Genomic DNA, 23533 nt, shown 5'->3' on the forward strand with positions numbered 1-23533 from the left:
GCGACTGATGCCTCTTATAGGCTAAATCCAGTTCCCCGTGCCAGACAGCATATTTGTAATTTAGTAATTACAACTATACACTTTTGCCCTTGAGCGTCGGTGCGTTGTAAATGAACTGTTTAATACTTCGGCTCATTCGAGAGGTAATACGTGTTTTATTTACTTTCACTTCGTATAGCTTAGTATAAGGTCAGGTTACAAAGTTATTTCAGGTATTTTAAACAGTCGGGTTAGGTGTATTGATGTTCAGCTTCGGATTCAAATAGAAGTGGCGTCGATTAGGTTTTGCATATTCCAGTGGCCAACAACCTTTTTTGATACATCAGAGCAGTCAGCTTATGTTACATTTCTCGGTAATGCGGTAATGGATGTTTCTTGATCTTCTGTCTGTGGACTGAGAGCTTCGAATCAAATATCGAATCGAACATTAAATTATTCAAATCAGTTCAGAAGGCAATTTTGAATTGCCGTCATTTCGTTTTTTCTGTGCGCCCACAGGTCGAAATGAAAATCTCCTTTTTTCAGTAAAATCATATTTTGTTCTGACACATCACTTTTTCTGAGTTACAAAGTCAGTTTTAGTTTTCATTTGTAAGGATGCCTTATGTACATTTTTAACTTAGGATGTTAGAACTTATTACAAAGGTGCGATTTTCGGAAAATCATAAAATTTGAAGATAATTCCGTTCCACTGGGGTGATATATTTCGTCATCGCATATTCTCAAACTCTTCTTTTTTGCGCAGTAAGATTGAAACGCTGTTGCTTTCTCTTATTAAATACACAGAGTGGTCGCTGGAAAAGCAGAAAATTTGGTAGTCAGATGAAATCACGAATAAAATGCTTGGGTATATACTCATTTCTTTTTCAATACGTTTCTATTTATTTTGATTCTAGATTGTGTTAGGTTGATACGTTTTAGGTTTTATTCGATTACTGTAATATTTTGTGTAATATAATATATGCCTTTCAAAACTTTGTAAAATGTAATTTTTGTAATAATGAATAGAAGTTTGAAAAATTTTCTCCACCCTATATAATGCATCATTAGATGGTGATAAGGGCAGATCGCACTCTAGTTTTTGTAAACATTGAATATTATCAGGAATCACCAATCTTTCCGAAGTCGAGGGCGACTTTCCGGGTATCGCTTAAGCTGAGGGCTACCAAGATAATGCACACTTCTAAAAAAGCCAATTTGCTCGCGACTTCTCTTCCCAAGTAAAATTGTTTGATTATCTCTCTTTTTCTGAATGTTTGTATGCGATTATTTTTTGCTGATTGGATAAAATAAACTTGACTTGATTCAAATACTTTTTCAGATACTTTTTTCGATATCAGAAATGGGTCAAAATAGGCTATGTCTTAGGGCGTCACAAGGTGTGGTGATAGGAGTCGTTTTAGCGACGTTTTATGTGTGTACGATGTACTCCGGAAAAATGAATACAACCTTGACATCGGCTTTGAAGGATAGTTCTATTATTATGCAAAAATCAATCAAACGGAAAAATTCAGAGATTGAAATCAATGGAAATATTGATAAATGCAAATTAAAATGGAAAAACTCGAAAGTCAACAAAACAGCTTATGAAACTCTTTACGACATCGCTGCAATTCATCGGAAAAACTATTCGGTGGAGCCATTATATCCGGATCCGGCTATTCGATTGAATCCAGATAAATTTTTACTCCCTATTCCATATAACGGTCCGAATAACCAAATAACCGGAGTAAGAGAAGCAACGTTTGTCGCAATAAAACTCAACAGAACAATGGTTATACCAAGATTCTTCAAACACTTTTCAGACAGGTTGGCCTTACTTTATTATGTTAACCCGATAGCAAAGAGAGAGAGAGAGAGAGAGATTTATTGATTTTTTGGTGAAGACTTGAGGTAGAGATACGACCATACGGTCATCTAAGTTAGTCCCCATCACCAAATTCACTGTTATTCATAGGATTCACAGTTATTAGATGACTATGTGTGTAAAGACTAATTATTAGAGTGTTATACACTTATATTACAAAAAAAAAAAAAAAAATCGTTCGTATTTTGTTAAATCGGTTGATCGAAACAATGAAAATTGGAAAATATTTGACACTGAAATTATTTAATAATGATATCACTAAGCGTTATTCGACCTCTGTAACTAACTTACTAATCCATGTTTGCAACATTCACAAATTTCTGGACACGAAATGGACCTATGTATCGTTTTGTAGTTATTATCTTGTTGTTGTTGTCTCTTCAGCCACTCGACCAATTGCTTCAAATTTTTGGTGGTTAAAGATTATTGTTGTCTTTAGAAAGCTATTACTTTTATTTATTTCAAAAATTTCTATGGGCACGCTTCATGGTATTCGTTTTTAATTTAAAGTTTTGTGTGATGACGTCAACAAAATTAAAAAAAGCGCACCATGTGGCGGTTATGCAATTGTACACAGCGATATGGTGGTCTGACTACCGGTAATGCAAATGGTTTGATACCGGTACGACATTGTTTGAGCTTTCGTGTCCACAAATTTGAGCATTATTCTCTTGTTACTTTTCTTTTAGTTCGGTGGAGGGACACAAGACAGAATATATATTTCCTGGACATCGGTTAGACATTGAGAAATACTGTAGATTTATCTCCTGCGTCACAATCGAACAATTTCAAGAAGCCTGTGGCCGTCAACTTGATGCTATGGTCCATTTACAGTAAGATTACTACTCTAATTACCTCTCATATACTAAAATACAAGTTGCCGAAAGTTAGATCCGACTCCGGAACTAACCCCGGGCCATATGGAAAACCGACTCCGTGTTTGAAAATATTTAAATTTCAGCTCTAGCTGACAAAAAATTGACTTCGACCCAACCTTAAAAATGCGAAACAGAAAACAATTTGCGTGAAAAAAAGTGTAGGACTTGAAAGCCTTTTATAATTTTATTATACATTTTGACTTCTGGTTTATAGCTAGACCTATTGGCCTCACTGATGACCACTCAGTGAACATAATAGCGTGAATGGAGAGTTGAATTTGCTGACCGTCTGGTCGTATCACTCTCTCCTGTTCATACCAAACTAATTTATTACATGTTATTACTTTTATTATTACGATGACTGTTATTTTATTTTGGTTCACGAAAAAATAAAGTCTCTCTCTCTCTCTCTTTCTCTCAGTTTATAAATTGAACAAACTTGCGCACCAGAAATATGTAAAAATAGGGCACGGCCTACCGGGCTACGCGCAAGAAACTATTTGCCATCGTACCATCAATCGCACCGCGAGTTTACAATCATGAATCCAGGAGAAATAGTTCAGTTTTTCTTTGAGTAATGTAACTTAGAAGGATTGGAGACAGGAACCTTTTCCTTATATGGTCGCAATATTACATCATTATGCGTTTGCTTGCATCGTATTAAACCCTTGTATTCGAAAGTCTCTAATTGAGCAAGGGTACCATTTTGTGTCCAAGTTTCTCTTACCATTGTAAATCGTGCCCTGACGTTGAAACAAGCTTATTTATGTTGTAATAGAGTTTTCATATTTTCGCTTACCGCAGCTCTATACCGTTGGTGGAGTACGACCCCTATACCTGAAATTCTAACAGCACTTTTATTTTTTACAGGAGAAGCAAAAAATCAGATATTAGACAATGGGAGAGTTATTCGGGAATGAAATTGTTATCGAAGGTCAAAAATCAACACCCCAGAAATGACCCGGAAAATATCAATGTCAATGTTATTCCAGATTTTCCAATCCCTGGTGGCGGGAAATTCCGGAAGTTCAAACCCGATGAAATAAAAACTTTGTTGAACTCAGATGTGAGTACGATTTCACAAATACTTTGACTTACTTTCTCGATGGCTAAAACCATTCCAGTTCTAGACGAAAGGCTTGAATAATCGCGGTATAAAAAAGGGCGCGGAAGAAGAAATCCTAAATGCTGCGAGATGCGTTTATTGCTTCGAAGCCATATTTTAAACAATTTATTTGAGGATTGGAACATAAATTATTAAAACATAATTTTTTGTACTTTTTTGTTAATTTAGCGAGAGCATTCTGATAATCGTCGAATATTTTTCACGATTTCTATACTTGGGGGTTGTCTATGGGTATGGGGCATAGAGGTAGCTGCACTGAGAAGCACGTTATAGGGGTGATTTTGGTGCTTAGTTTGATGATTTACTTATTATTATTACAGACATTTCACTCTAAATTGATATTTACTGCATTCATTCTCATTTATAACAACATTTATAATTTGTTTAACCCCCGAATTATTTTTGAAGTTAGGTATAAGAGACATCATTATCAGAAACTTGCCCAAGCAGAAGAAATGTTTGGCACTCCCCTGTCTATGGGTCCCACTTGAAATTAGTACGTCGCAACACACAGTGTGAAAATAATTGAAATATTATATTGCTGGGCCCGGCGGTGTGGCGCATCGTGCGTTAGACGTTTGTAATAAGCTCGCCACCGCACCTCTGATTACCCTGCGTGGGTTCGCAGGTTCGAATCCCATGTGGGGATAGTCATGTGCGAGAAGATTGCTGGACTCCTCGCCGCCGTAAAGTGGGTTCATGTATACGCTGGTCGGTTACGGCATCCTCAACCATCAAGTCCATGCCTCCGAAAACAAACAACTGGCTAACTAATTCCATACCCGACATGATCTGATAACTGGACAAGGGGCCGTGGTTCGCCATATGATTTGGCCGTATTATCGGCTTTCCTTACCCCGCGACAAATCTTATCATATTCTTATCTTGTTGCAGGCAAGATGTGTTCTTTATCCCAAATCCTTATACAACCTCAACATATCAGAATCTCAAGACGACAACCTGAATCATGTGGAACTGGTGACCAATCAAAAAGGTAAAATCACATTGCATACATTTTACATTTATTGTAAAATAGTTACATTATCGAAACACAGACACCGTCTCCAACTCACAATGTTGAGGAGCGTTAAAAATCCTGACAACATTTTGAAGTTTTTGAGGCATTGTGCCGTTTTTATTTTTCTCTGAAATGTACCCAATTTGTTCGCCTAATAATGCGCGCTCGCGCTTTGTTCGACAACCAGTATTGGGTTTTCAACGCTCCAGACGTGTGTGTACCAGTATGGAGGTAACAAATTTTGTTCGCCTACTTTACATCAAGTTGTGTAAGGGAATTGAAACCTATGGGCAGGGGATATATTCACTTGGCTAACTCAGACAGTCCCCATACTCGTAATAGAACTGAAAAAGAAAAATTAATGAAATTATGCCCCAACCCAATAACCTGGTACACACACTACGATAGTACCGTTTTTTTCGCATCTCCCTTCGCACTGAAATGCTATTCTCATTTTCTCTACACTGTATATATATATATATATGTGCGTTACGTAGTTTTAGCATTGGTGGAAAAATAAATTGCTGATTACAGCTTACTGATATGTAATGGGACCTCCTAAAGTATGTGCACTAAGATGGCGCACAACCTGAACTCAAGTTGTGCACCAGGTTAGATTTCAAGTTGTGCGACATCTTGGTGCGCATACTTCAGGAGTACCATGTAATGAATACTCAACTCCCAGCAAAGTATTTGTCAACCACTGTAATGCTCACATCTACTAAAATCAAAAAGAGGCACAATTGCGTATTGCATATCAGTAAATATTGAAGAGCATATTTGTAGACATTTTCAACTATATCAAAAAAAGTTTAAAACGTACAGAATTTAAATTAAAACGTGTTGCACCTCACCTAATAGTAATTTTCTCGTTTATTTCACAGACATTGGCAGATTCACCGACTACCAGTTGTATCTATCAATATCAGAGGCTTCAGGAAGTCCGGAATACATCAAAAATATTGCTGGAAATTTTGTCTCGAGTAAACTGAAAAGTCGCCCTTTTGTCAGCGTTCATTGGAGATTTAATAAAAGAGATTTCATGACGAGGTAGGTTGTTCAATTACCACAATTGCCTAACACCTTACATGAGCTTCTTTGCCACTCGACCAAGATTGAATATACTCATTGGTATTTAATGACTTGCCTCAGGGGAATTTTTACCTCGTCAATTTGACCTAACTAAATTAGGCGCTCCAGAAGTATGTGTACCAATACGGAGGGGACTAATTTTGTTCGCCTGTTTTACATCAAGTTATATAAAAGGACTGAAACCTAGAGGATATATTCACTTGGCTAACACAGACAGTACCCGAACTTGTGATAGAACTAAAATAAGGAAAATCGGAAAAAAAGTAAGGCCTAACCTTTACCTGGTGCACATACTATGTTCCGCTGTTTGCCATCTTGGTACACATACTACGGGAGTACCCAATCCCAGGAGTATACATCCGAACTTCTATATCAACATACCTTTTGTGTTCTTTGGACTTTGAAAATAGAAGTGAAAATATCGCAAAGAGATGCGAGAGAAGTGAGGGTTAATTTTACTTTTGAAATTTCCCAAGAGGCAACTGATAAAATGAAAGTTGGCTAATATTATTATACCGTCAACTGTATTACCCTCAAATCAAGAACTAACGACAACCATTGTAACTCGGCGCTTTAACATAACTGAATTAGGCGCTCCAGAAGTGTGTGTACCAATATGGAGGTAACTAATTTTGATCTCATACTTTACATCAAGTGGTCTGAAATCTATGGACAGGGGTATATTCACTTGGCTAACACAGCTAGTCCCGAACTCGTAACAGAATTAAAATACTCTCATTTCAACCGGCAAGCTTAAGGAAATCGGAATAAACTTATGGCATAACCCTAATCCGTATATGCCCCCGTAAACAGTTCGCCAATAGTTTGTGGTTGGGTCAGCTATGCGAACTCTAGTCCAGAACTTCTCAAACTGTGAGCCATGACGCATTAGTGTGCCGTGAAAGGTATCTCCAGTTTGAGCGATATCTTATGATTCGTCAAAAGATTTAAAACCGTTTGATCTGTATTGCATTGTGTGTAAATCTAACGTTAATGTATTAAATCTTAAATTCATTTTCACAATGAGTGACGGGAGTATTAAGTATTTCGGGATCGTTTTGGGAAATGTAAGTTTGCATCTTTATAATGTCACTACCAAATCCTTCATTTCTTAGCGTCCTACTGTAACGAATAAAAGTCGAGAAGAATGTGTACCACAGCAAAATTCAGGTTCGAAAAGTTGGTGTAGGGGACACAAAAATGTACGAAATGCCATGCTTTAAGGTTGAAAATATTGCATTTTTGCCTAATACAAAATTTTGCCACTTTTTTAGGTGTCGTGACTCCCCAAAGAACGATGATTTTAAAAGGATGCTTTGCAAAAATGTAATGCGCATAAAACCTGGGAATATAGCACAGACTATTGAAAAGAAGATTTCAGACCTGAGACGAAATCATTTGAATATAAAAGATATTTACATCGCTTCACCGCCAAGCGAGAGATCGGTGGTGGCCGGAGTCGCAAAATTGCTATACGATAAGCACGTGAGCTTTTATTTCAACTTTAACAGTATAGCATTGTTTGATTTTCTATGGCGTATTTTATATGTCTTTTAATGCGAACACGGCTCTATTTAAGTGTACTCTGCTGGGTGGGGGCCTAATATAGATTGGAAGTAAATATATAAAGTCTTCACCCGACAGAGTACGTTTGTATAGATAGAATACCAACAACAACATAATAACAACAAATGGATCCATCGGTGCATTTTGTGATAATAATTAGAATAAGCGTCTATAGAATCGTAGGTTCCCACTGCGGCCGCATAGGTTGAGGTGGACCAAGATAAGCCCTCAATTTATTTTCCTAAATGCATGTGTACTTATTATAATACAAAGATTTGTTTCCACTTGGATTAAAACGTACCGTGTATAAGGAACGAGCCTTTTAGGTAGGCTTACCGTATATCTGGAACCGAAATTCCGGGACGTATGGTAAGCCTACTTTTAAGTGGTTTGTTAAAAAGATTAGCCAGAATCATGTCCGTGCAATTTAGAATTAAGGAACCGGAAATGGTACTTACCGGAAATGAACTTACCGGTTCGAAATTACCTACCCATTTCATTACACCCTTCATGAGAGGTGGGCATGGGATTACAATCGAGAATTGTCACCTGCGATGTCAGCATAGTGAAATCCAATACTTTTTAACCACCTGATCCTCAAGTCAGTAATAAAATGAAGTATTAAAAAACTTCTTTGAGTACTGCAAACGTGAAGTCGATTAGTCCCCTAGTTGTGGCGAAAAGCGTTTTTGTCAACAACAACAATCACTCTAATAACAACATCAACAAGAATTAAGGGAAACGATTCAAAAGGTTCAAATAAATCCTGAGCAATGCTCATACGCAAGCGACCAATTAGATGTTGACACTGAAGATTATATATAACGGTCGACCGTTAATTGGTCGAGTGACGTGTTTCGATTTTTGGAGGCATTTTCTGGATTTTCATTTAACCAGGGGATCTCTTGGGGCTCGCATCTCAACTGTAAATATAAGCATCTGTCTCAAACTAGGTTAAGTCTTTTGTTATCATACTAACTTTCACTGGAATTTTTAATATCGATTTTACCGTTGTTGTTTGGACCAAAAAATATAATAAACAACCAAGATTTTTTACGTTTTTTAATTACTAATAACTTGGCAAGGGACAGTTGAAAAAAAAGCGCAGTCTTAGCACGCGCATAGTTTAGGCTAGGGAACAATATCAACAAACTCTACAATCAAAAAAGAAAGTCATTGACCATCTGATTGAAGTAACTAATTTACTTGGTATTGTTTTTATCCAGGGTTGGTTGACATTTTCGTCTCTCGATTTGGATGAATTCATGAAGGCAAAGTACGATTCATGTGAAATATTAAAGTTACATTTTGAAGACATTGTTTCGACAACTGAGATGGAGATCTGTGGACTTGGGTCCGCTTTTCTCGGGTAAGTTTGTTATGATTTTGTTATAGACACGAACGACTCAATTCTTGACATGACTCTAGTCAATTTTCTGATTTGACCTTTTTTAGTTCTATTACGAGTTCGGGGGCTGTCTGTGTTAGCCAAGTGATTATACTCCATGCCCATAGGTTTCAGAACCTTTACACTACTTGATGTGAAGAGGGGGAAAAAATTAGTTACCTCCATATTGGTACACACACTTCTTGTGCGCCAATTATACTATCCAATTTTTTGGATTATTCCTAACAAAATGTTCACTCAATCCAAAATCAACATCAAAGACAAAACTCTGCCCAAAAATTTGATTTATCAAATACTTTTCATTTTTTTCAGTTCTGCTCGCTCCACGTGGACTAATAGTGTCAATCTTGCTCGAAGTACGTCTACAGACGCGAACATACGACCAGAATTCGACGGGGATATATTCATGCTATCAATTTCAACAAGATAGAGAATGTAAAAAAAGATTGAGAACGTAAATATGGTAAAGAAAGAGGGAGAGATAGCAAGGGAATGAAGAACTAATCGATAATTTAATCTCGCACATAAGAACCAAAGATATTGCCCAGCAAATAGTCTTGTTGACTGAATTACACCGAAGGTCAAAATTTTCGATTCCAAACCTTATGTCAGTCACCAGAACTAGGGTGTCATAAAGAGAGTTAGCCAGAGTGGTCCAAGGTTGCGAGATTGAAGGATTGATTTTTTTGAGAAGTTATTGCGGGTCGCAGTCGGAAAACCCCAAAAGTGATCAAAATACTGCCAGTTTATTTACTTGAATAAATTGCTTATTTCTTGCTTTTGGTTACTCACATGGCTCACGCCTGAGAATGGAACTAAAAATTTTACGAAACTAAAGTCACAAAACGTCTTTCCAGATAGGGAGTTGCTTGAAACGAGTTTAAGGTGCTAAGTTGATATGAAAAGCGAGACTAATCTCATCGATCAGGCCCCATCTTCGCAAGACCTAGGTTTGTACAAAGCGTCCTAGATTAACTTTTGGGCGAAATTATACGCAAACATAAGTCCAAGTGTTATCATCATTATTATACACACCCTGTGTAATACATAACGTAAATATTTATTTATTTGAAATAGAGAGTGAATTCACGATAAAAAAAGAAAAAAGAAAAATATGAATGTACAAATTGTTTATTGTTTGCTTGAATTTACTGTTTATTCGTTTTTTTTTCGTTATTTCGTATACGTATTTTATATTACAGCTATAAAATGGATATAATACTGTGCAACTTTCAAAATTACAATACATATTGAGCAAAGTATAGAAAAAACTGTTTGAGCTGGTTGACCAGAAATACTTAGAATAAATGCAGTGCTCGTTGAACAACTAGTAATCACCCCCTAACAATTTAATATGAGGCCCAGTTGGACGGTAAGCAGAATCAAATGAAAATGCTTGTCATCTTAGATAAACATCTGGATCAACTCGAAAAAAATTGTTTAATCAATTTAAATAAATAAAACAAAGGATGCAAATTTGAAAGGAAATTTTATGTTGCCTGGTTGTATTGGAGTCCGAACTGGAGTCGAATTTTCATATTTTCCTGAAGTCAGTGTTGGAGTTTTTAATTTATTAAAATTTGGGTCATAAAATATAATTTGATCAGAAAAAGCTAATGTACTCTAAATTTTGTTACCCTGAAGTCCAGAGTCGTAGTTGAAGTCGTGATTCCGAATTGCTAGGGGTCAGGAGTCAGACAGGATGAAAAAAATCCCTCTTCATCGACCCGCACAAAGCAATTATCAATCACTGTTATTACTGATGAAATGTTTTCGTTATTGCATTAGGTTTATAATAGTGTTGACTTTGTTTTGTGGCAATAAATCTATACTCCAAATTCCACGGACTGGATTATGGCCAAACCGCCTGAAAAGCTCGAGTCTTATTTTACAGGATATAGAAGGATACAGACGCAATAGACATCCCTCCATGTGTTCACAATGCGTTTTAGAACAAAAAGAAATAAATCTTTGCACTATAATAGGCACATGAGCTTTTTGATAAAATCTATTTCCTGTTGACCAGATCGCGTATATATATATTTGAACACGTCAGTGTAGATAACGATATGTTTTTCACTTTGAATTTTTGGATAATGACGCCACCAAAATTAAAAATTGCGCGTCGTGCTGCGATTCCATAACTGAAATCAGGGATCTCGATCTCAAAAATGTTTTTTGATAAATTGCGGTAGACTGCCTATACTGCAAAAAAATCGATACTACAGCTGTGATTCGAATAATTTAATGTTTCGATTCACGTTGGCACTAGATGCACGAATCATCATCGGCACAGGGCACGGGAAAGTTAGAATATTCTTGGGATCGGTACAGGTAATTCTTCCATAGTTCCAGCTACGTTCAGGAAATGATTTAGTGGAAATTGTGAGTAAAATATTTTGTTATAGCTTTCGCGTCTATATATTTGAGAATTCCTCTCCTCCCTCTAAATTTGACCATTATAATTATATACAAGTCAGTGTATTTATTCTGTACACGCTCGTAAAATAAAGATACCTTTATTAATCGGTACTCCTGTAGTATGTGAACCAAGATGGCGGACACCGAAGCGTAATATGTGTACCAGGTTAGAGTTAGGCCATAATTTTATTCCAATTTTCCTTATTTTAGTTCTACTACGAGTTTGGCGACTAGCCAAGTGACTCCCGTAGTATTTGTACCTAAAATTATGGCCTAACCTGGTACACATACTATGTTCCGTTGTCCGCCATTTTGGGTCACATACTTCTTGAGCGCCCCTGAATCTTGGTATAGTTCAGGCGGGTCCAAACCCAAGCCCGCGGGCCACATGTCGCCCGCAACTTCATTATCTGTGGCCCGCGTCGCATTTGAAGAAGAATAAAAAAATCGCAATTTTTGTTTTTTCGTCATAAAATGAACCAAAAATTCGTTGGGCATATTGTTGCATCACTAATGTCACTGAATTGACTAGTGTTATGGCTTACTGAGGCAACTGGCGAAGTTAAATGAGCGAAGTTCTTGGCACTATTGTAGCCCGCGAACAATGCAAAAGTAATTTTGTGGCCCGCGGAGCTGCCAATCCTGGACCACCCTGGTATAGTTCATAGTTGAATAGTCGCACAGGCACCAACATCACTACGCCTGTTCTGAGTAAAAATAAATTTTACGTGGCTAGTGATTTGCTGATTGCGTCTTGGCTTTGAACAAGGTTTTATCTCGAAGTCCCTTACGTCTATAAATCCATTTTAACCTGGCATATATAACACATTTATTGCACTTTGTTTTTGAGATAGAAAGAAAGAAGAAGCTGTACTGCGTAAAACACGTAAAATGGGAGTAGTCATAAGATAACTGCTGAACTGGGAATAGCCGATAAATCAACTTCATATATCATATATGGCAAACCACGGCCTCTTGTGTTGCTTGCAGTCTATGTCACATATGGGAATAGTTAAGCAGTTATGTGTTTTCAAATGCAGAGACTTGATAATGAAGTTTACGTGAGTCACCCTGAGACACAGTGGCTTTTAACCTGAGATATGCGAAAGCGTTTTAGGTGGTACGCGAGCAGCTTGGAATTATTGCAACAATGAAACTTTGAGTTGACAAAAATAGGCCTGCAACGCTTTCCCTTTATTTTCCATACTGTATGTATTCGCTGAACGGGGTTTATAGTGCTACCAAACTTATTTTAAGAGATCGCCCTTGTCCGTTTTGCGTGTTACGTCACAAATGTTGTTGTGCCACATAAAATCCCCCCATACAGCCATTACTTGTGCCATTGTTCCCGACTCTCAAAAAAGGGTATTTGTAAGTCGTACGCGGTCAGTAAGTGGTTGAGAACAGCTGCCCTAAGACTTACGCACATAACTGTAATATTGTTACTGACAAGGGACCAAAATCTCGATCCTATGCTGCCAACACAGTTTAGTGCTCAGCATTTAGGTCATTTTGCCAAATTCCCTTTATTTTTCTTCTATTTGGTCATTTTTTTGCTTTTTTGCGCCATATCCCGATCCATAATATTTTCATTCTCCATTAGCATTCCCTGCATAGCTGAAACTGACATTGAAAATATGTCTCCATCAGACCCAGGTCGAAGGCCTATGTTTGAAGATGTTCTCCGAGCAAGTTGGACGCTAGTTGTCCATGATGAACGGGCAGATCTAAAAACAAAAGAACATTGGGTGGGCATTGCAATATACATTGTGATTAAAAAGTTGTCTCCCGCGCAATCCATGTTGTTACACTCTCCGTACGAAGAGTCAATCCTGGTAACGACATACCGCAAAAGACGGGATACATGCATGTTTGAAATGTGAATTTTAAATGACCCCCGACATAATATATGTCTATACATACTAACGAACTAAAAGTCAAAACTACAAATTGATTTCCTATTCATTTTGTAACACGTATTTAAATACAAGAAGCCTTTGTAAATTATTACCATATTTTTAGAAAATTGGTTGCAATGTTATTAGTGGCAATGAGACTCAGTCAGGCTCGACCTGTAAACGAAACTGCTGCGATTCGGTGCTCCCAAAGTATGTGTACTAGGATGGCGCACAACCTGAACATAGTATGTGTACCGGGTTAGATTTATCAGGTTGTGCGCCATTTTGGTACACATACTTCGAGAGCGCCAGTGATTCGACTACAGATGATAACGTGAATTTTAAAATTTACTAGAAATCAAGACTTGAATGATCCATGACTCGATTCGACTCTTATCTTGGGGGGGCACCAAGATGGTGCACAACCCGAACATAGTATGTGTACCAGGTTAGATTTATCAGGTTGTGCGCCATTTTGGTACAGATACTTCGAGAGCGCCAGCGATTCGACTACAGCTGATGACGTGATTTTTCAAAATTTACTAGAAATCAAGACTTGAATGATCCATGGATCGATTCGACTCGTATCTCGGCATCTAGGACTTAGGGTGCACCAAGATAGTGCACAACCTGAACATAGTATGTGTGCCAGCTTAGGGTTCAGGTTATGCGTCATCTTGGTACGAATACTTTCGTAGCGCTGGGGCCCGGGACTTGTACATAGCACTGCGCCAAAATCAGTGCACAAGCCATACATCGATTCAATATTCGACCCACGACTTAAAACGTGCAAATTTAATTTCGAACCAAACCGAATAGTCGAATCAAATCGAATAGTAAATTATTCGAATCGGTTCAGAGCAAATTTCGAATCGCCGACATCTTTTTATTTCTTTCCGTCCAGGATCGAGGTGAATACACCAATTTTTTTTGATAGAAGTCATATTTTTTCAACATAATTCTGATATATGACTATTTTCTGTAATGAGTTATTGATAAAACATGTTTGATACTGTGCGTGAGCGCTCAGAAATCTATCTGAGATATGAATTTTATGTCTTCAGTAATTCATTTGTTGGGAGGACCAATTACAATAAAAAAGTCGATTACAATTATATATTCCCAAGTTTTCGAGATTCGATTCGGAAAAAATATTCGATTCGATTCGGTAATCTCAAGGTATTCGAAAATGCCCAACCTTAATCATGACAAATTTACCCTAGAAAAGATACCCCGAGTCCACAGATCTCCATCTCAATTGTCGAAACAATGTCTTCAAAATGTAACTTTAATATTTCACATGAATCGTACTTTGCCTTCATGAATTCATCCAAATCGAGAGAGGAAAATGTCAGCCAACCCTAGATATAAAGATAAACTCAGGTTACAGCAAACAAGGACCGAACAGACGCCATTTTTGCAGAGAACTAATGATTGGAATAAAAAGAAGATAATTTTGCAAATCTTTTCTCATTTCTCCTAGTTTATTACGGCAATCTACCATAAATACAGTATATATGAATTATATGTTTGAATATACTGTCCATGTTAGACAAGTCAACATACCCCCTGCTCATAGGCTTCGGTCCCTTGATACAACTTGATGTAAAGTGGGCGAACATAATAAGTTACTTCCATATTGGTGCACATAATTCTGGAGCGCCAGCCTTAAAATTAGTTACAAATTGGCAAGATGGCGGGCATGGGATTCGTAGAATTTAATCTAACTAATTCTAACGCCCAAGCCTTAAACCACATATATTAACGCATGCTTGGGAGAACACTGAACAGTTAGAATGAGGAATCGGTTTATGGTCGCAACTGCAATTTGTATACCTTCCTCTGTAAAAGGTTACAGGGATGCTATATCGACAGAAGGTCAGGAATATGATTAAATATGTGGCCAGTAGGTTAAAAATACCGACGAATATATGGTCACAATTGACATTTGAACGGCCTGCTATATTCTTTCTATTGTGTCTGCTAATTAAAAAAAATGATTCTTACTTGTTTTTCGAACAATAATTTTGCGACTTTTGCCACCAACTTTCGTTCGCTCGGAGGTGAGGCGATATAGACATCGCTTATATTTATTTTTTTCCGACTCAGATCTGAAATTTTTATTCCAATTGCTTGTGCTATATGCTCCGGTTTGACGCGCATTGCATTCTGACAAAGTTTCTTCTTAAGTTCATTATTTGAGACGTTTTGCTGACACCTGGATGAAAGGAATTAAAAAAATATTAATTTGAAGTTTTTTGGCACGGCGGTGTGGCTCATCTTGCTAAGCGCTCGCCCTCTGATTACTCAGCGTGGGTTCGAATCCCATGCGGGGATGATAATGTGCGAGAGGATTGCTGGACTCCTCGCCGCCGCAGAGTGGTTCACGTAACCGCTGTTCGGTAACGGCTTCCTCTACCACCAAGTCCATGCTTCCAAAAACAAGTAACTAACTAACCCCATGCCCAGCACCTCAGAAAAACACGCAGATTACTTTGCAGTCGTTTCCGTTGTGCAAACTCAACAATTTGCGCTTCCGCACCCCCTACGAACAGTTTTAGGGTCTCGTGTAGTTTCTAGTTTCTTACCACAGTAACTTTTTAGTGGATTTGACATAAATATTTTTGTATATGTTATTCCCCACCTGACTATGTCATTCCTAAATTACGTCACTACCACGTCACAATCACGTCATATAGATTGTCAAAGTATGGCTACGATCCCCCTGAATGTCATCTGCACCGACGATAACGAACTCCCTAACGCCAGCGATCTCTCTCATATCGGGATCGTTGCAACGAGAAAACGAGAGAAATTGCTCGCTCGATTATGGGTAATCGACTGCGCGTTATGGCATTCTTCCGTTTATTTGGCGCGGCGGTGCGGATCATTGTGCTAAGCGTCAGGAATATGCTCGCCACCGCACCTCTAATTACTCTGCGTGGGTTTGCAAGTTTGAGTTTGAGTCACCGTGACGTCGAGGTGACGTAATTTTTGGATGGTGTAGTCAGATGGGGGTTAGGAAAGAAATATGCATAAAATTGTTACGCCACGCCTACTAGAAGTTATTGTGGTATGAAACTACGCGATACCCCGGCCCAAACACCGTATATCTTGGACTTTGTCTGGGTAGGCGACACATAGCAATACACACCACGCTACAGAAGCGCCCAATATATTATATAATTCTCACGCTTCTTTTGAACAGGTAAGCAAACGAGAATCCATGGTTCATTTCATCAATATTTAAGACTATTCCACCCTCTCCTACCTTCTCATAAAATCTTCCTCATTATATCTCCAATGCACGCTGACAAAAGGCCGATTTTTTAACTTGTTGGAGATAAAATCTTTAGAAATATTTTTGATATACTCCGGACTTCCCAAAGCCACAGCTATTGAGAGAGACAACTGGTAGTCGGTGAGCCTTTTAAAGTCTGTGAAATAACAAAGAAATTTGCTAATCAGTCAGATAAGTAAGAAACGAGGGAGAGTGAGAGAGGCAGAATAAAGAGAGAATGTGAGAAAGGAGACAGATGAGCGAAATAAAGATAGTAGACTTGAAGAGACAGACAGTGGAAGTGGGTGACAGAAAGTGGGCTTAATTTTTTGGGCAAATACTAGTCTTCAGATATACATAATATAAATAAAATCAACAAGAGAGAGAGATAGAGAGAGGGTGACCCTGGAGTGTTTTGGTTAAAGCTCATTTAACGATAGAGAGATAGAGAAAGGGTAGACAACAGGCAGTGGGGGAGGGGAAACCGATATGCAGAAAGAGACAAGTGGGGAGATTAGGTGTGTTCCGGGAAAACCTCTTATTCTGAAAAAGCATCCCGCTAAGCGTTAGGACTACGCTCGCCACCGCACCTCTGATTACCCCGTGTATGTTCGTAGATTAGAATCCCAATCGGGAATAGTAATGTGCTGGACTTCTCGCCGCCGTAGAGTGGTTCGCGTAACCGGTCGGTTGCGGCTTTCTCCATCATCAAGTATTTGCTTCCAAAAACAAATATCTAACCAGACGAGAGGCCGTGGTTTGTCATATATGTAAGCCGTCTTACCGGCATTCTTCTCCCCCAGGACAAATATGAAAATCCTATCCTATCCTAAAGATAAAAAGAGAAATAAAGGGATAGACAAACAGACAGTAATGGAAAAAGACCAACAAACAATTTGAGAGAGTGTGTTTTGGGAAGAGCTTTTTATTCTCACGGATTTGATTTTTCAAACATTCATCGCTTTAATTACATATATTTGTTAGTTTGTTCGGCTTTTTTCTATTCTACCTGTGTCAAAGTTATACTTTTTTTACAGGTGTCGCTGCTCTACAACCAACATTGTTTTTTTGCGTCACCCTTCAGCGTGAAATAAGAGCCATTATCGTGTTTTTCCTTAGTTTTTGTTTGTATCACGTTTATGTTTATTTTGAGACAAAACAAACTACTGACTGACTAAGTACTGACTCACCTTCTAGGTTTTTGACAAGTTCTGAAATCTTGCGTTTGCGAGGTTTCCTCAGATGAAGGTTATATAGTGGGTCTGGGTAGACAACGCATCTTGCCTGTAATGAATTGAAAATATCGGAATATTTTAAGTGGCAAGAAAGTTTAATTATAAAAAAGAGAACTATGCTCAAATATATGGACACAAAGTCAAAAAGATTTTTTTTTTATCCACAATTTCCCGAAAATGTTATCTTGAACGTTGCCGAAACTGTGGAACAGCTACCCTAACTCACCAGTGCCGCCATCAGGGTACCGGTAATGGTACCCGTACTGTTTCAGTTTTTCCATGTCTTGTGGCCACAATTCATGCTTCAAGTTTCAACTTGACTTGAAATACGAGTCACGTCTTTTACAGTATCGTTATCGTAGTCTACCGTTTCCCTTTAAGAAAACCTCCTTCCTACTTTCGATATCCACTGACATGCGGTCCCGTAACCGTTACAATTAATTTAATCTTTAAATTTTGTTGATATCAACACACAAACGTCGAAACGAAAAAAAGATCCCATAAAGTCCACAGAAGTTGTTGACCAAAAAATAATAATAGCATTCTAGCGACAGCAACAATCTTTAACTACTTAAAATAGCAATTGGTACAGCTCGCCCGCAGTCCAACTATGAGCTTTCCAACCGCAACAACTTTAGCATACACTGTTGAAAAGGGAAAGCGATTTCATAATAACAACAAGAAAATGAATTTTAATAGCAATCACAACAACATAATACTAAAACATTGTATAGAGTTTCGTGCCCAACAAGAGTTCGTTTCAAACAAATCTCTCTGCAAGTCACCGTGTATACACAGCCATTTGCTGTTTGGAAAAGTCAGTAAGTTGAGGCGAACTTATGTTACAATTGCGATAAGATTTCCTATTTTTCCCTTCCATTTTTTGTCGTTATTCGCAGTTTAATTTAATTAAGTGTATAATTGTTCTAATTGATTTCTTTGGGCGTGAAAAAGAGCGCATAGTTGTCTGGTTCGCCTTAAACCCAGGTAGAATAGGATTTAGATATTTATCCTGGGGGAGAGGAAAACCGACGACTTAATTATATAGCAAACCACGGCCTCATGTACGGTTACCAGCCCATGTCGGGTATGGGATTAGTTAGCCAGGTATAAGTTTTCGGAAGCATGGACTTGACCAGATAGTCGACTTCTGATATTTAGTTTGAGATTGTCAGTTTGAATAGTATTGTATACATGTGTAAAGTTAGTTGGATTGTATTATTTTAATATATTCGCTGTTGAACATTGTGAACTTCTCATTTTAGCGAAGTAGATCGCGTTAAAGATAAGGAGACGTAAAACGCGTGACACAATTATCCAATTATAAGTATTGTTTAATTCTTGCCAACTTGGCCGGGGTTGAAACGACAACAATATTCTTAAAACTATTCTTTTATTGGTGTAAAATACCCACTTCTGATTCAAATAAACCTTTAATTTCCTTCGCGAAGAACTTCCTATATTTTCTACCTCCAGGAACTGGGAAATCTGGTATGAAATCGACATTGGCTTCTTCCGGGTCATTTTTTCCGGATTGATAACCTTCAACTTTTCGTCGGAATCTCATTCCTGTATACCTTTCCCAGCCCTTTAGATTATTTTCGGTGGTATGTCTGTGGAATATAAATTAAAAAATAAATTGGAAACTGATTGAATATTATTATATTATCGGATATTCCATATATTTCGAATCAAATATTCAAGCGATTTGATTTTTTTGTGAATCGGCAATATATAGGACAATTATTTTGAACAAATGGAAAACACACACACACATAAGTCATCACACCTCACTGAAAATCAGGAAAAAATAGTTTGAAGACACGACATAAAAGTACTGTACTTTTATTTGTATAGCCTATTTCATGTCTATTGTCCTAATATAGCGCAGCAGTCCTAAACTGCAGTTATACTTGTTAAGGGTGCATGTCGCAAATTCGTGTTGTAGGCCAGTAAGGTCTTGATCATGTACCCCATCTCTTTCACACTGTTTAAATATTATGCAGATACTGTTGCATTTTGAGGCAAACAAACATACATACATACATGTGCAAGCTCACCCTGTGACGTAGAATATGAGTGCGGCACTTTTTAATCGGGCTTTAAAGTTGTGGACGTTGTGATCGAAATATGCTTACAACATACAAGAACGAGTGGTCAAAATACAAAAATTCCGGTTTAAAAATAAACCTAGTTACTTTGATTAAAAAGTACTTACTGCAAAAATACGACCGCATCAAGTTGACGACCACAGGCTTCTTGGAATTGCTCGATCGTGACGCATGAGACGAATTTACAGTATCGTTCTATATCTATCCGATGTCCAGGAAATATAAACCATCTTTTGCGTGACGTCACTGAACTAAATAGAGAAAAAGAATCGCCATTACGAATCGCTTTGGTTTGACATTGAATTTATCGGGAATTTATCGATACCATATATTGCTTTCGTCCTCACAGATGTATTGAATGAGGAAAAATACTCGAACAATTACTGATCAAAAAACAACAAATCTGGTTAATATATATTGAGAACTGACTTCATAACAAAATTGAAATTGTGAAGAAAATTCATGGACACTCTAAGACCTACAGACCAGGTGTTTCAGTCAAAATTTGCTGTATTGGGAATATTTCTTTCCAGCGCGCTTGTCCACCAATTTTGCAGAAAACTCGGCGCTAAATAGCCTAACACAGGGTCGTCCTACCAGTGGTTCGCGGGCCATATGTGACCCGCGGAAGAATTTCGAGTGGCCCGCGCTGTATTTTTAAGAATTGGATAAAAATAAAATTGAATTACCTAATATTCGAGTGATGAAAGTATGCAAAGATGTGAAACAAACGATTTGTTTTTTCTTTGAAATGCGCTTTGCCAGCCATTCCAAACGAGCCCCGAGTGGCATTTTGAATCGAAACCAAATGGGAGGAGATATCGATACATAAAGGTATAGAAGTCGCTATATACATACCTAAAATCCATAATATATACATACATAAAAGCGTTCTACTTCGAGGCAGAAATAATCGCAAAACAATCGAAGACATTCTCAAATTGAGAATTCGTTAAGCATCGTATTGTTCGGGTTGCCAATGTTTTCTGTCCGGAAATAAAAAAAGGCGTTTGCAAAAATAAGCCTATCAAGACAGACGGTTCTCGTCGCGTTGAAGAGCTGGGGAATTCTATAGCAGAAACTTTGCAAGAGCGGGAAAGTTTTATTCGTATTCCTTGGCGCTTGACGAAAGCACTGACATCATGTCTACAGCTCATCATGCGGGGAGTTAATTTTGAAATTACCGAAGAGCTCGCAGCCCAATTGAGGCCCAATCCCAGCCCAATCCCAATTGAGGAGGGCACGACTATGGGCATTGATTTGTTTGTTGCTGTGATAAAAATGATCGAGCGTCTTGGCTTGTCTTTGGCAGAACTTTCGGGAATAACCACTGATGGCGGCCTATTAATAGTTGGAAAACAACAGATTTTATTGTTCTAATAATTGTGAAATTTGGCGTGAGGGTATTGTTTGTTTTTTCCTCCATCCTGTAGTCAGTGTACCAAAATTAAAATATAATTACCATGTTAAGTGGCCCGCGCACTTATTAGTAAACTACATGTGGCCCTTCGGCCAAAAAGGTTGGACGACCCTGGTCTGACAGAATCGGTTTCTACCACGCTTGGTTATGATTAGTTTTAGATTAGTTCAACCGCATCAATCACATCTTAGGTGATGGCGGCCTCCAAGAGCAATAATCAATTGGATAATTAGTATGTTGTAATTAAGTATAATAGGTATGCGGGCTAGAATGTCAGCGGTCGGCAAGTCGTGATTTAATGGGTTAACCGACTCTTTGTAATTTATTCTATTTTTGGACGATGCCTTTCACTTCTAATTAGAGTCAGGGGTGGGCAAGTGTGGACCTAAGTGTGACGTAAAAAGTTACACTTTATGAACAGCTGTTTTCATCTAAAACCTCAAAATTTGGTTTTAGTTTGGCTGTGGTAGCATTAGGTGGGCCAGATTGAATCACCCAACAGGCCGGATTTGGCCCACGGGTCGTAGTTTGTTCATGTCAGAATAAAATCCTACACTAAAGCCACTGCTATACACAGAAATATCATTTATAAAGAATCGGAATATTTTCGATTCGTTATTACCTACAAAATATTACAAATTATATGATTGAGGTCGTAGCCATGGTGGAATTCACGGGGTTTGCTCGAACCCGTCCCTAAATTCCAAGAATGGGTTCGCATGACCCGTGTGAACCCCCTGGTCCTCGATATAAGTATAAGTTTATTTCGACTACATAATCGGCTTAGACGATGAAATAATAGATAAAACAAAAGAAGAAAATAACTGATTATAGAATCGGGAGAGCGAACAAAACCTTAAGTGAGGTTTGAAGCGTACAGACTTTAGATGGAAAGGTATTGATAAAAGAAGTAGTACGTGTTCGCTCACCCAAAAATATAAAAACTAATTAAGGCACCCACGCACACACATACACACACACACTCATGCAATCATCGAGACATAACGAATAAAAATAAACAATGAATAAATTCTTTTGCGGCATCAAATTAATAATTTTATGAGTATTGCCGAATTGGATACCGAATTAGTCAACAAGAGTTTTATATACTAGGAATATAGGAAAATATTCCTCAAAAGATATCGTCGAGCTGATTATAATTGGAGTCACCTAATGCCAAATTGCCCAATGAGAATTGCCAAGTTGGATGCATGAAGGTTGGTTTGAACCCTAAATTTTCAGTATAGTTAAATCTAACACGTTAGACAAAGGACCTACCCGTCTGAAAAGTGTTTGAAGAATCTTGGTATTACCATCGTTCTGTTGAGTCTTATTGCAACAAACGTTGCTTCTCTTAGTCCAATTAATTGGTTGTTCGGACCGTTATGTGGTATAGGAAGTAAAAATTTATCCGGATTTAATCGTATAACCGGATCAGGATATAACGGTTTCACCGATTTTGGCAAAGTCAAATAGTTTTTGTGATAAATTGCAGTGCCATCGTAAAGAGTTTCATAAGCTGTTTTGTTAACTTTCGAGTTTTTCCATTTTAATTTGCATTTATCAATATTTCCATTCATTTTGAGCTCCGAATTTTTCCGTTTCGTTGATTTTTGCATCAAATCAAATTTATTGTGGAAATCTGATGTCGAGCTGTTATCCATTCTTCCGGAGAATATCGTACATATAAAAATCGTTGTCATAACAACTCCTATCACTCCACATTGCGCCCCCTTGAGGCACATCGTTGTTTGGCTCATATCTGATATTAAGTTAGTATCTGAAAATTAGAATTCAGTTATTACATTTGTCAAAAACAACAATTACATAAATATTCTTTCTTTATTTAAAACTGTCGGAAAATTGTTTTTATACACGGCATTTTCGGTGCTTTAGAAGTGTGTGTATCAACATGGAGGTAACTAATTTTGTTCGCCTACTTCACATCGAGTTGTGTAACGGAACTGAAACCTATGGGCAGGGGGTATACACACTTGGCTAACACAGACAGTCCCCAAACTCGTCATGGAAATAAAATAAGGAAAATCAGAATAAAATTATAGCCCAACCCTAACATGGTACACATACTAAGGGAGTACCGAATTTTCTATCTCGGCTGAAGTGCATAGATGCTGTTGGCAAAAGATTTACTTCATCCTTTCTCTGAGGAGAAAAGAAGATGTCACAAAACAAAAAAATTGGTTTAATCACAA

General features: G+C 37.8%; 2 protein-coding genes across 2 annotated transcripts; one reads left to right on the plus strand and one right to left on the minus strand.

Moving 5' to 3' along the window:
- Positions 1-1636: 1636 nt before the first annotated feature.
- Positions 1637-10704, plus strand: LOC120341205 (uncharacterized). The gene is made up of 8 exons (XM_078119939.1): positions 1637-1809; positions 2557-2700; positions 3616-3811; positions 4766-4865; positions 5774-5939; positions 7256-7466; positions 8774-8916; positions 9268-10704. The coding sequence occupies exons 1-8, from the start codon at positions 1772-1774 to the stop codon at positions 9383-9385; spliced, it is 1116 nt and encodes a 371-aa protein (XP_077976065.1). The 5' UTR covers positions 1637-1771; the 3' UTR covers positions 9386-10704.
- A 287-nt stretch (positions 10705-10991) lies between these two features.
- Positions 10992-23100, minus strand: LOC120341204 (uncharacterized). Its single transcript, XM_039409679.2, has 8 exons — positions 22599-23100; positions 20008-20151; positions 19204-19402; positions 17745-17838; positions 16546-16711; positions 15282-15492; positions 14493-14635; positions 10992-13103 (listed from the first exon to the last, which is right to left on the minus strand). Exons 1-8 carry the CDS (start codon positions 23078-23080, stop codon positions 12914-12916), a joined length of 1629 nt encoding a protein of 542 aa, XP_039265613.2. The 5' UTR covers positions 23081-23100; the 3' UTR covers positions 10992-12913.
- Between the last annotated feature and the right edge of the window lie 433 nt (positions 23101-23533).

The sequence above is a fragment of the Styela clava genome, chromosome 14, assembly GCF_964204865.1.
Source record: "Styela clava chromosome 14, kaStyClav1.hap1.2, whole genome shotgun sequence".
Taxonomy (NCBI): Eukaryota; Metazoa; Chordata; class Ascidiacea; order Stolidobranchia; family Styelidae; genus Styela; species Styela clava.